The 12,908-nt window shown below is 40.7% G+C and overlaps 1 protein-coding gene across 3 annotated transcripts in view; it reads right to left on the reverse strand.

Annotated features, from left to right (window-relative positions):
* Positions 1-1,390: 1,390 nt before the first annotated feature.
* ube2j2 (ubiquitin-conjugating enzyme E2, J2 (UBC6 homolog, yeast)) overlaps positions 1,391-12,908 on the reverse strand; it is a 28,769-nt gene continuing 17,251 nt past the window's right edge. For all 3 annotated transcript variants that reach the window (XM_080215172.1, XM_080215171.1, XM_080215170.1), the window contains 3 exons: positions 10,001-10,139; positions 5,468-5,548; positions 1,391-3,461 (listed from right to left, as the gene is read on the reverse strand). In XM_080215172.1, coding sequence (XP_080071298.1) covers positions 3,183-3,461; positions 5,468-5,548; positions 10,001-10,139 — 499 coding nt within the window. In that variant the 3' untranslated portion in view covers positions 1,391-3,182. The remainder of the gene's footprint in view (positions 3,462-5,467; positions 5,549-10,000; positions 10,140-12,908) is intronic.

A 12,908-nucleotide genomic window follows, 5' to 3' on the forward strand; every position in this document is an offset into this window, starting at 1 on the left:
TGTAACAAGCAACTTTATGACTCAGAGCAGTGTTTAGACTGAGCTATGGATAAAGGGCAAGTGTAGGTGAAGATTTACAATATTTGATCTGCGACAGTATAGAAGCAGCTTGAGAATTACTACTAGCTATTCTCTTACTCCCATGGCTACAATCTCTCAAGATACAGGAAATCACATTCATGGGTGATGGCAGCAAAGGAAATGGCACATTTATCAGCACTCCAAAAACATGCTATGCCTACAAAACCAAACAGGCGAGTGTATCTGCAATTGCACAGAATCAGCAACAAGCTTGATGGGACCACGCAGATCAGCATTGAACCTGCACTCTCTGATCTGGAGCAACTGAAGAGGAGTGAAGATTGCATACTAACCTGAACAAGACACTGAAGCACTGGCAGTGCAGGGAAATCTTCCTGAGGGATGGACTGTGAAACCCACACAGATATAGCTGAGAAAGAAAGTTCACAAAACAGCAGAAAACAAGCTTTAATTATTTTGATTATACATTAAGAACTCTCGTTAACCTGCATTGGTTGCAGTGAGTTCTTTTTCTGATGCAATTATAACCATAATGCTTAATTTTTCTATACTTTACTGAAGCTTTACTAAACATCGTCAATGGTTCAAAATTCCTTGCCTAAGGTGCTGACAGTACCACCGTGGAACGGCATGGTGGCACAATGGTTAACTCTAAGCACAAGGGACCTGGGTCGATTCCTGGCTTGGGTCACTGTGCTGAGTCTGCACGGGTTTCCTCCGGATGCTCCGCCCCACCCTCCCCCAGTCTGAAAGACGTACTGGTTAGGTGCATTGACCATGCTAAATTCTTCCTCAGCGTACCCGAACAAGTGCTGGAGTGTGGCAACTAGGGGAATTTCACAGAATTACACTGCAGTGTTAATATAGGCCTACTTGTGACTAATAAACATTTTATAAATTTATTACAAAGCCCCTCAAATTCCATTTAACTTTTCCTGTTTTTTTTTAAAAACAGGTGCTCCAGATTTTAATAAAATCTCTACTCCTCCACCCTTTCAAATTCTTTTACCTTTACCCTCCAAAACATACCACTACACATATCTCAGCATTGAATTATTGACGCTGTCCATTATTTGTCAACGTCCATGTCCTTCACCATTTGCCAGGTTGCTAATTTGGTTTCATCAAGCTTCAAAGTGGCTTCTTCTGCTATCCGTGTACTAATTGTTTGTCTATAGCACAGGTCAGAGGAAACATCATTCCCATCAATCCAAAAAAATCATCCAACAATAACTGTTCTCTGCTTCCCAACACTGCATGAGCAAATTCAAGAGGGTAAAGCAATAATGTGGGGGTGAGGGGTGGGAAAGGGAAATCTGGCACAAAAGGGATCAGTTGGATTTCTAGATTCGTTTGTGATAAAGAATTTATTGATTTCAAAACAAACATATCAGAACATAAACCTACCGTATACTGAGGTCAACTCTTCGTTAAACTTCAAAACAGAGCTTCCTGGGCAAAAATTCATCAATGGTTTCTGGATTATATAATTTACATTGAAGTTTGCAGTTTCACTCAAACTTTACAAAGTTTTGGGGGGAAGTGGGGGTGGAAAACATTTAAAAAAAAATCTTGTGGATGATGCGGAGAGGCCTTGCAAAATTTACCATTAATGTTTGTCAGTTTAATAAATTTGCATTCTCTTTCCATTGTTCAGTGTTCAATAATTCCAAAGTACAAAGTCACCAGCACATTCTCAATTCCAATACAGCTTTCAAGAAACATACTTTCCAAAGGCTTGACAAATATTTTGTACATTATAAAGTCGAACAGTAGAAATTCAATGAATGACAAACATTTCCTCACTCAATACTTTCAGAATAAAATTGTGGACTTTACACTTGGGTTAATATCAGTCTTGCTCCAGAGAATAAGTAACACATTTTGGAAGATTTTCAGTTTATTTCAATGACATTAAAAGACAAGTGATGATATTACTAATATATCCTGTAAAGTTTTATTGATGGTCAATTCACAAAGCAGTCATCGCTATTATGCACCACATGCTCATTTCAGATTAACAGCTGAGTGGGACATGTGTAACTATGTTCAGGAAGTTACTCTAACAAAATGACAGTGTATTCAGTCAGATGAAAATTTAATTGCTTGTCAGAAGTGACATTTAACAGTATTCCAAATGCCCTATTTTAATGCTGCCCGTAAAAACCAGGATGAGGCATTGGCAAAGACTGTCCTGTTAAATCACCTGGCAATTGTACATGTACAAATGGCCAAGTCCATCAAGATTTTACTTGTTGTTTTTGTGGAAAAGGTACTGGAAAATTCTAAAGATATTGTGTAAGACGAAAGGCAAACTTAACATCTTCCAGAAATAACTGATTAAGCAGCAAATTATTGTCCATTAAAGTATTATTCCCAGCGATGCTAGTGGTGCGTTTTGAGTATCTTTTCTTTATGAAGGGCAATTACAAAACCCCCCCCACCCCCCCCGGGGAATAATGGCTTCTGTAACTGTTTAGCCAAAGGGGTCACCCATAAATTCTAATGAGTAAAAGCCTATAATCAGTTTGTCGGAATGTGCACAAGGTCTGGATTTCCCGGGCGGACACTATTTTACACTGGACGACCAAAATTGCACTCTCACCTTTCCAATTTTGCTGAAACAAAAAGCTCTTAAAAAGTCCACACTCAGTTTTATCCCACTAAGCATTTAATTTTTGCATTTTGTTTTTATTCCAGAAATGCTTCTGATATACTCAAATACAATATAAATACATTAAAAAGTCATTTATGTTGGGCTATAGATTTTTGATCATTGTGAAGTAAACAATTAAAATCTGAAAATGCTGCTGCAAAAGATACCCCTTTTAGAAAGAGCACTAGTCTCAGATACACCATAATTAAGAGGAATATTGGTCATCCATTGTAAAATATGCATGACCAGCACAGTAAATCTGAACCCTTGCATATTCTTGAACTATTTCTTAGCTCCATTGATCCATACATCTGTGAAAGAAAACCATAGGTTCTAATTGGTCACTTTTTTTGTACATATACAAATGTAATTTTAATTACATCACTCCAGCGCACAGTCTTAAGTCTTCCCCTTCTGCAACGTCTTCCCCAAAAGGAGTCCAATTTGTTTGCAAGTTTGCAACGATTTGGTCTCTTCAGCAGCTTTATTCTTGTGCTATGCTTCGTAACACATACTTCACTGTGTAGGCAAAGGCTGCAAAACCAACAATGACGAACAAGTTTGCTAAAGCTCCCCCTAGGAGTCCATGGTTTCGGTTGGCCTGCTGAAGGCCTTGGTGGTTGGCAGCCGGTAGTACTGCATGGCCGTTAAGAAGCGGCATACCATTTTGGTGCACTTCACCATCAGGGATAACATCTGGTAGAGGCAGGGCCTGAGCCCTGTTGCTTAACTCCTCTTGTGCCCGTTGCTTTTCCTTTATTTCCTAGAGATGAGAGAATAAAACTACCATTGAAATCTACTTAACTAAGAACCTTCTCCTTTGCCCTGCACTGTGACCTCTCAATCCTACAGTCATCTCATGATTGTTCTTCAAACAAAAATATTGACTCAATGTCTTATCAGTGATGGGCAACCTCAGTTAGTGAGTGAGCCATGAGTGGCCCTCCATCAGTGGGGCCGCAAGATTGAAATCAGGCTTGTTCACTAACTACGGTCCCATGAGTAAGTTTAAGTACATTTAACACATGCACAATATTTCATAAATTATAGAAAATGACCATTTATTTAATAGAATGATCACTAGAGGGCAGCACAGTGGTTAGCACTGCCACCTCACAGTGCCAGTGACCAGGGTTCAAACCCAGCTTTGGGTCACTGTCTGTGTGGAGTTTGCATGTTCTTCACTTGTCTGCATGGGATCTCTCTGGGTGCTCCGGTTTCCTCCCAAAGATATGCCGGTTAGGTTCAATAGCCATGCTAAATCGGCCCTAATATCAGGGTTAACAGGGTAAACGTGTGGCATTATGGGAACAGTGGGTGGGATTGTGGTCGGTACATACTCGATGGGCCGAGTGGCCTCGTTCTGCACTGTAGGGATTGTATTCTATAATCAACTTCAAATGGTAAAAACAAGAAAAATATTCACATTTTGGACACAGAGCGCACACGGCTCTCAGTTAACGTTGTGTGTAATCATCACGTGCCTCATTTTCCCTTGCTTTACATTTGTTTCACTTCAGTTATACTGGTGGCAAAATAATTACGCAGACAAAAATCAGAGGAATGCGGCAACCCTATGTATGGGCAGTGGTCAACAAAATGTCTCATGGGCCGCACTCAGAACGGTTCAAATCCAGCTTCGGGTAACTGTCAGAGCGGAGTCTGCATGGGTTTCCTCAGTCAAAAGAAGTGCTGGTTAGGTGCATTGGCCGTGCTAAACTCTTCCTCAGTATACTCGAACAGGCGCCGGTGTATGGCAACTGGGGGGATTTTCACAGTAACTTCATTGCACTGTTAATGTAAGCCCACTTGTACCACTAATAAATAAATTTTAAAAACTTAATTTAGGGATGTCGACATCAGGAACCGCTCACCAATGCTAGACGGCATTGGAGTATCGAGTATACAAGTTGGAGTGTTATGGTGAGGTTATATAAGGCATTGGTGAGGCCGAATTTAGAGTATTGTGTACAGTTTTGGTCACCTAGTTACAGGAAGGATGTAAATAAGGTTGAGTGTGCAGGTGCGGGGTGGGGTTCTTCATGCAGCGAGCGGTGGGAATGTGGAATGAGCTGCCGGATAAAGTGGTAAATGCAGGATCACTTTTACCATTTAAGAAAAACTTGGACGGGTTCATTGATGAGAGGGGTGCGGAAGAATATGGTTCAAGTGCAGGTCAGTGGGACTAGACAAAAATGGTTCAGCACAGACAAGAAGGGCCAAAAGGCCTGTTTCTGAGCTGTAAATTTTCTATGGTTCTATGGCAACATTATTCAAAAACTGGCTATAGCCAATGAAGGCTTTCCTACAGTTAGATGGCCAGAATTCTCCATAGAACTCCAAATGCAGGAGTAACCAACATCGGATGCAGTAACAATCTCTTAGGACGTGAACTATTCTTCAATTATAGCGATCCTGTAGTTTAACCACCTTTATTTAGATAAGTTACACATGATGATAGCTTCATAGACTCACCTATAACAACCTCCAAGATTCTTTGATTAACACATGCCACTCATACTCTATTAACATCCAACCTCTCTTCTGATTTCTGCTTGCATTCTAAGGATTAGTGTGTGTCCGGTCACACTAAATGAAACCTATGACTTGCCAAACCAATGAAAGGATCTCAATACTTCCTGGTTTCATTGTTTTTCATTATTTTTGCTATCTACGATATCAGCAGATACCAGATTCTGATCACAAAATGACCGACCTGTTTGGGCGATGCATTCGTTATGTTTGTCCCGAAAGCTTAGGAACACTTACCTCCACTAAATCGGGGAAGAGCTCACAAAACACTTTATCCTTTAGGTTAAAAGCACTGCTTTGGGCAGCAAGTTGCCTTTTCTGTTGAGAGGCAAGGATTCAAAATATTAGCATTACTTTGGATTCACTCAAGAATCAAACTGTCACAAGACAATATGAAGAGACAATTAAAATAAAACACTTCAGAATTTATAAAGGCAATTCAGATATTCACAGACTGTAGTAAAATCTTTTGTACCAAAAGTTCTTTTTTTGCACTATTCATTGCACAGTCTATTAAATATTAAAAATGATGAGTGCTCTCAATATTTGACCAGGAATGCACAAACCATAACCATTTGATCACTCAGAGTTGAATCTATTATCTGATGCTTCCTCAATCATTTGAGTGCCAAAACAATTTTAAAAAACCGACACCACTTGCACAAAACTAAATTTCAGTCCTCAACACTTCCTCCCCACCGTGCACAGGTTTGCGCCACTTCAACTGCCTCTGCACCACGTTCATTTTCAGATCTCACTACAACCAGGTCAAGTTTTTGGGGAGGGCAAACAAAGCGAGGGAATGCACAGTAAGCAGCAGGACACGGAGACGGGCAAAGGAATTGAGAAACATTGGAGTGCATGTGTTCGGGTCCCTAAAGATGATGGGACAGGTGGTAACGGAAGCATACGGAATGTTTTCCTTTACTGGATGAGGCTTGGAATACAAAAGCAGGGACGTAATGATGGAACTGTATAAAATGCTAGTTAGGCCACAGCTGGAAGTGTGTACACAGTTCTGCTCACCATATTACAAAATCATAATTAGAGGAGATTATAAGAATGTTCCCAGGGCTTGAATGTTGCAGCTATGAGTAAAGTTCGGATAGGCTAGGGTTCTTTGCCTTGGAACAGAGGAGGTAACAGCAGACCTAATTTTTTTTTTTATTAGTGCCTTTTGGTACTTTAATTCTAATCAAAAAAGCCAATTAAAATGAAGTCCAATCATGATCCCCAGACTACAGATAAACCAGATCCAAGCTGACCAGACTCTGTGTCCCAACTTGTGCTGGATCAAACAAAAATCAACGCTGACAGGAAGAGGCACTGCACCCTCTCAAAAAGCCTAGGTGCTTTGAAAAATTGCGTCAGTTAAAGCCTCAGTTTAACTTCATTGGGTACTCTGATCCTTTACTAGACCCTAGCTTAGGGAAAGCGCCATCGCAGGTGTCAGCAAACCCCCAGTGTAATGGGTTAGCCTCGTCCCTGCCTGATCATGGTTTCACCCCTGCAAATTATGGGGGACCTAAATAGAGCAAACAGGAAAGACTTGTTTCCCTTAGTTGAGGAGTCAATTACCAGGGGCAAAAATTTAAGGTGATTGGAAGGTTTAGAGGGGACTTGAGGAAAAGCGTTTTCACTCATTGGGTTGACAGCATCTGGAATTCACTGCCTGAGTTGGTGATCGAGCCAGAATACCCAATTCATTTAAAAGGTACCTGGACCTGTATCTGAAGTGCTGTAACCTGCAAGACTAAGGACTAGGTACTGAAAAGTGGATTTAAAACTACCAGCTAGTTTATTTTCTTCCCCTCTCTCTTTTGGCCAGCACAGGCATGATGGACTGAATGGCCTCTTTCCATGCCATCACATTTCTATAGTCCTGTGGTCTCACTGCCATCAACCACCAGGTCTCCTACACAACGACATTGACCTCAGCATCTGCCCTGTCCCCTCAGACCTAATTTCAACTCCATACATCATTAATCCCTTCTACCACCAGAGTATGTAAACCCTTACTTACACTAACTAGCTATTTACTCCTGCATTCCACCCCAGTTAGACTGTGGACCTCAAATCCTGTTGCTCCCAAGCAAGATTTTTTACCCATGATCCTCCTTCTAGTGTCTTCTCACTCCTCTTCAACTCATCTGCCTTCCTGGGCCACCACACTTTCCACCACCCTATAACTCTACTAGAATTTAAAATAGTCCACTACAGATGTCCAACTCGTGATTTTTTTAGTATTCAACATGTTTTAGGTGCATTTGAAAACGATGTGGAAACGAGTTTCTCAAATAAACAAAGCACCAGGTTTATGAAGGTTAAAACACTGCACCAACAAAATACTGGCAACATGATGTTATTAGAACCATAGAGTGCCTACCATACAGGAGGCCATTCAGCCCATCAAGTCTGCACCAACTCTCCAAAAGAGAGTCCACCCCCCTTACCCTACCCACACAACCTATGGCTAATGGCTAATCCACTTAACCTAGACAGGAAATAAGGTTCAGATTCAAATACACAGCTTCAGGAAATAAGAGTAATCTACTCAACCTCCTCCAACAGTTAAATCTCAGCTAACATCAGTGTAGTTAGTGAATTGACAGTCAATATTGTTCAAACAAGCCTGCATTCATTTCAGCAGTTGCCACTGCAATAATTTTTCTAATGTTCCAGTGCCAGAAGACATGAGTAAATTTAGGTTGCAGAAAGTCAAGAGTTCGAATTGGAGCAGGATCTCCAATTCCCAGGGAACCTACTGTGTCTCTCTCTATGGTTTTAAGTTGATAACATTGCTTTGCCAGAATTCTTGGAACCAACAGAGGCCTATTCTTTGACAAGCTAGCTACAGAAGCATCTCTGAATCCACTAAATGAAATCACACAAGTTAGTAAGATCTCTTCCCAGTACATTGAATGGTCACATAAGTCCTGCTCTAAGACCTGCATTGGGTGGCATGCCACTCGGCATTGTGATCCTAGCAGCTGGAACATTTGGAAAAACCACATGACAAGATGAACATGTTAAATGCAAGCAACATCAACTGAAATCATAACAAAGAACTTAAACCGCAACGTAAAATAGTCTGGAACTGTTCAAAACTGTTAACCTTTGCAAATAAATAGAAAAAATGTAATAGTTACTAGAATGATTAAGAGTGTTAAATACAAGCATTGAAGATTAGTTTGTTTCCACTGATAATGGACCAAACTGCTTCCAATGACAAAATCACTTTTTTCAGAATGTGGCCCTAAATACAGAGATGGGAAGTGGAAGTGTGGCTAATAGAACTTCCGTGTAATATAAAACTCAAGGACCACTTTAGGGCTCTCTCCCCAGTTGCATGTGAACCCAATACGTTTGTGAATGAAGACTGATCAATCAGCAAAATGAACAGCATTCAATTTTACAAATAACTGCGTTTTAAAAGTTCTCTGAGCTTAACACATGGATTTATAAAGTGCCTTTAAGGTAATAAAGATACCAAGGCTCTTCAGAGGAGCATTAGGACAATCTGGAAGATATGAAGCCAATGATCAAAGGACTGGTCGAAGAGGTAAATGTTAAGGAACATCTTAGAGGAGGAAAGAAAAGTGGAGAGGCATAGAAAAAAAGAGGAATAGATATAGAGTGAGGAAATTCCAGAGCTTAGGGCCTAGGTAACTGCAAACACGTAGTGATTAAATTCAGGAATGTTTAAGAGGCTAGAACTGAGTATACGCAGAGATCAGGGAAGGGAGAGGCAGCTGCAAGAGATTACAGTGATAGGGAAGGCAGAGGAATTGGAGAACAAGGATGAGAATTTTAAAACTGAAGCAATATTTTGACAACAACACAGTGGTAATGTCACTGGACCAGTAACCCAGAAGCACAGATTAATGCTTTGGGGACATGGGGTCAAATACAACCACAGCAGCTGGTGGAATTTAAATTCAATTAATAAATCTAGATTATAAAGCCAGTCTCCATAATGGTGACCGTGTAACTACCATAGATTGTAAAAACCCAACTGGGTTCACAAACATCCTTTAGGAAAAGAATTCACCATCCTTATCTGGTCTGGCCTACATGTGACTCCAGACCAATAGCAACGTGATTGACTCTTAACTGCTCTCTCAAATGAAATGGTCAAGTGAGCCACCCATTTCAAGGGCAATTAGGGTTGGCTTTGCCGGGCATTCACCCATCCCGTGAAAGAATAAAGAAAACAAAATGTGAATCAAAGAGCATAGGGCGATGGGCGAGTGTGAATGAGAATATGAGTAGAGTTTTAAACTTCAAACTGCAGAGGGCAGAATGTTGATTTTGTTTTTTTAATGCTCAATGTACACAGAATTGGAAACCAAGGAGCCGAAGGAGTACTAATTTATTCTTCTTCGCTCCGTTCGAAAAAAGATTTTATAAGGCACTACCTTCAGCAGCTGCAAACAGCTGGATACACTTCCAGAGGTGCCAGCCATCTAAACCCACTTGCTTTAAGTCAGTTTTTTCCCCCAGTTCATCAAAAACAAGGCACTTCCATTGAAATACACCTTGCTCTGACTGGGGAGAGGTATGATCAGTACAGAGAAAGTAATTTGAGACAGATCGCCCTTATCTCCTGTTATAAGAGAATGGGAGACTCTAAGAAAAGGAAGGTGGAGTGGAAGAGGATTAAAATATAACTCGAAAGGCACGTAACATCATTTAATTCAAATCTCAAAAAAAAATCTACAGCATGCTAATGAAACACCTTGTCTTTAGCAATGAATGGAAGGAACTCACTGTATATTCTGAAGTTTCAATACTACCCAGTGTAGGCCCTTTCTCTACCATGAAGCTAAGGAGACCTGTCAGGATTGTCGAGACAGACCAGGCTGGGTTCCAAGTGTCTGGATGGAAATCAGTGATTGAAAGACATAACCTGCAAGGTAAAGAACTTTACTAAAATTATGTTTACTTTTTCCAACAAGATTCATACAACTTTTGCCCACAGACATCCCAAATTAATGAACTGGTAAATCACATTTTCATTCAATGCATTTCAGGCAATGAATCATTCAAAATGTATTTTACTTTGGCATTTCTCAATCAATTTAAAGGTGTTTCTTTTAAGGCGCTGCTTAACCAGACCACTGGATGCCAGTCTATGATCCCTCACAGTGAGATCCTGATCTCAGCTAGAGATCCAGAGAATCAATGATGTAACTGGACACAGGGAGGCAAGGGAGCAACACTTCAACATCTTCCAGTGACCAGTTACCGAGTCTTAGCAAAGTTAATGGAAGATCAGCTCTAAAGGTCTTTGGTTAAGGAAAGATGTACTGGAATTCAAGGGATGAATAGAGTAAAAGTAAAGTTTATTTGTTAGTCACAAGCAGGCTTACATTAACACTGCAATGAAGTTACTGTGAAAATCTCCTCATTGCATGGTCAATGCACTTAACGAGCATGTCTTTCAGACTGTGGGAAGAAATCACAGCACCCAGACAAACCCATGCAAACGCCAGGAGAATGTGCAGACTCTGCACAGACAGTGACCAAGCTGGGAACTGAACCCCGGACCCAGGTGCTGTAACGCAGCAGTGCTAACCACTGTGCCACCGTGCCACAAATGTAAAAACCAGAAACATGGAAAATAACACAATATTTTAATGGATAAAAGTTTGAGACAGTCCCTTGCTCCACAATAGCGATTGTTCATTTATGACTTCCAATAGGTCAGCTGAAGGTAAATGCATTAAAGACACAGGCACTTAAAACAGGAGTTCTAATTAAAAAGATTTTAAACAACTGGGTGATTATGGTAACTTCAAATTATGTTTGTTGCTTCTGGGAGATCAGGCAAAAATACTCAAGATCATATATCTTTGGCAGAATACGCAGGTCCCCGGATTATAAATCTATCGCACATGTAGCACATGCGACCATTGCAACAATGACATAGGTGACTTCTCAAAGATTGTTTCTGTGCCACAGGTTATTCGGTGCTGTTTTTTAATACTTCTGCAAAAGTCTGGAAGCTGTAAATTAATGATCAAACTGCTGAATAAAAGCATTGACAATCACTTTACAAGGTTGTAACAAGCTATTAACGAGGGGTATTAAAAAAAAATTAGAGAAGCTGTGCTTGAAAGGATTTGGGTGCCTAGAGGAAAATGGGAAACAGTGGAGTAATTGGAGACTGAGGCTGCCAGATCACTTGTGGTCAGGGTTCTGGGCTGCCAGCAGACTGTGCCGATCAGGCATCCGCATTAAGTTCAGCATCTATATGGTGTTTCGGGGGGAACATTAATACTAAACACGCAAATATGGATCAAAGAATTATATGCTTAGAACAGCTAGAGCTGCAAAATAAACTGCCAATGAGCCTTCTGTTTTGGAAAATGGCATTACAACTGGACTTCTAGCTTTGTGATAAATAAGAGAGCATGCCATTCAGAGTTCACAGCTTGCTGTTATTTTGATTTAACTCAGCAGAACTCTTTAAACTAATTAACATCTATGCATTAACCAGAATAGTAATTGATGATTAAACTTATCTAAAGTGAAAGTAACTTAGAATCTTGATTAAAGCCATTACAAGATGTGTAAATACTTGCTTGTTAAATGTGGTGTCTTGATCAAAGAAAACACAGTTAAGTTGGAAGTACGAAACTAAGACAACACAGGTAGGTATAAAAGCCTCTCCTTTCAAATCTACTTCCAACCTTTGGAAACGTTCAGGAGTCAGACTTGTGCCTGAGGAAAAGCTCACACCATTTTTATTTAAAAATAGGTACAAGCACACTACGGTTAGGGAGGGAACTCTAGAAATTTGACTGGGTAACAGTGAAGGACATTCAGTGTACTTCATTGATCTCTGCTCAGCGACTGTGACAAACAAAACATTCGACAGCTTGCTCCACTCTTCTATTCTCCCATGTTCCCATTCACAATTCCCCTACCATTAACTGTCCAAGGGTACACACCAATCATCAGCAAGACAATTAACCCAAATCCAAAGAATTTCTAAAAGTTATGTCCATTAAAATGTTGCATTCGTTATTTTCCATATTTTTAGCTCCTACATTCTATTTTTCCCTCAAAAGATAGTACACCTTCATTCAGTGCTTTATGGTTGATCGTTAAGAACTTTGTTATTGCCATATGAATTTTCACTGGAAGAATTTGAAAAGCCACCCTCTGGCTTCCCTGGTGGTCACTGTTACCCTACAGTAAGCCACTGAAAGGTGATCTGCATCTTGGACTAACTTGGTCTCCATTTTCTCTTTAGCAGGCGATTCATCTAGAATGACAGAATCCCTACAGTGCAGGAGACAGCCATTCGGCCCATTCAGCCTGCACCAACAACAATCCCATCCATGCCCCATCCCTATAACCCCAAGTACTTACCCAGCTAACCACCATCTCCCCCCCCACCTCCCGATTCTAAGGGGCAATTTAACATGGCCAATCAACCTAACCTGCACATCTTCAGACTGTGGGAGGAAACCAGAGCACCCCAGAAGAAACCCACACAGACATGGTGAGAATGGGCAAACTCTGCACAGTGTCCCAAGGCTGGAGTCGAACATGAGTCCCTAGTGCTGTGAGGCAGCACTGCTGACCACTGTGCCAACATGCTGCAGTTCTCTGTAGCTTCTGGGGACAATATCCCTCTAAAGAACAAAGGGTCACATGCAGCTCAGAC

The sequence above is a fragment of the Carcharhinus amblyrhynchos genome, chromosome 30 (assembly GCF_965287045.1).
Source record: "Carcharhinus amblyrhynchos chromosome 30, sCarAmb.v2.hapA, whole genome shotgun sequence".
Taxonomy (NCBI): domain Eukaryota; kingdom Metazoa; phylum Chordata; class Chondrichthyes; order Carcharhiniformes; family Carcharhinidae; genus Carcharhinus; species Carcharhinus amblyrhynchos.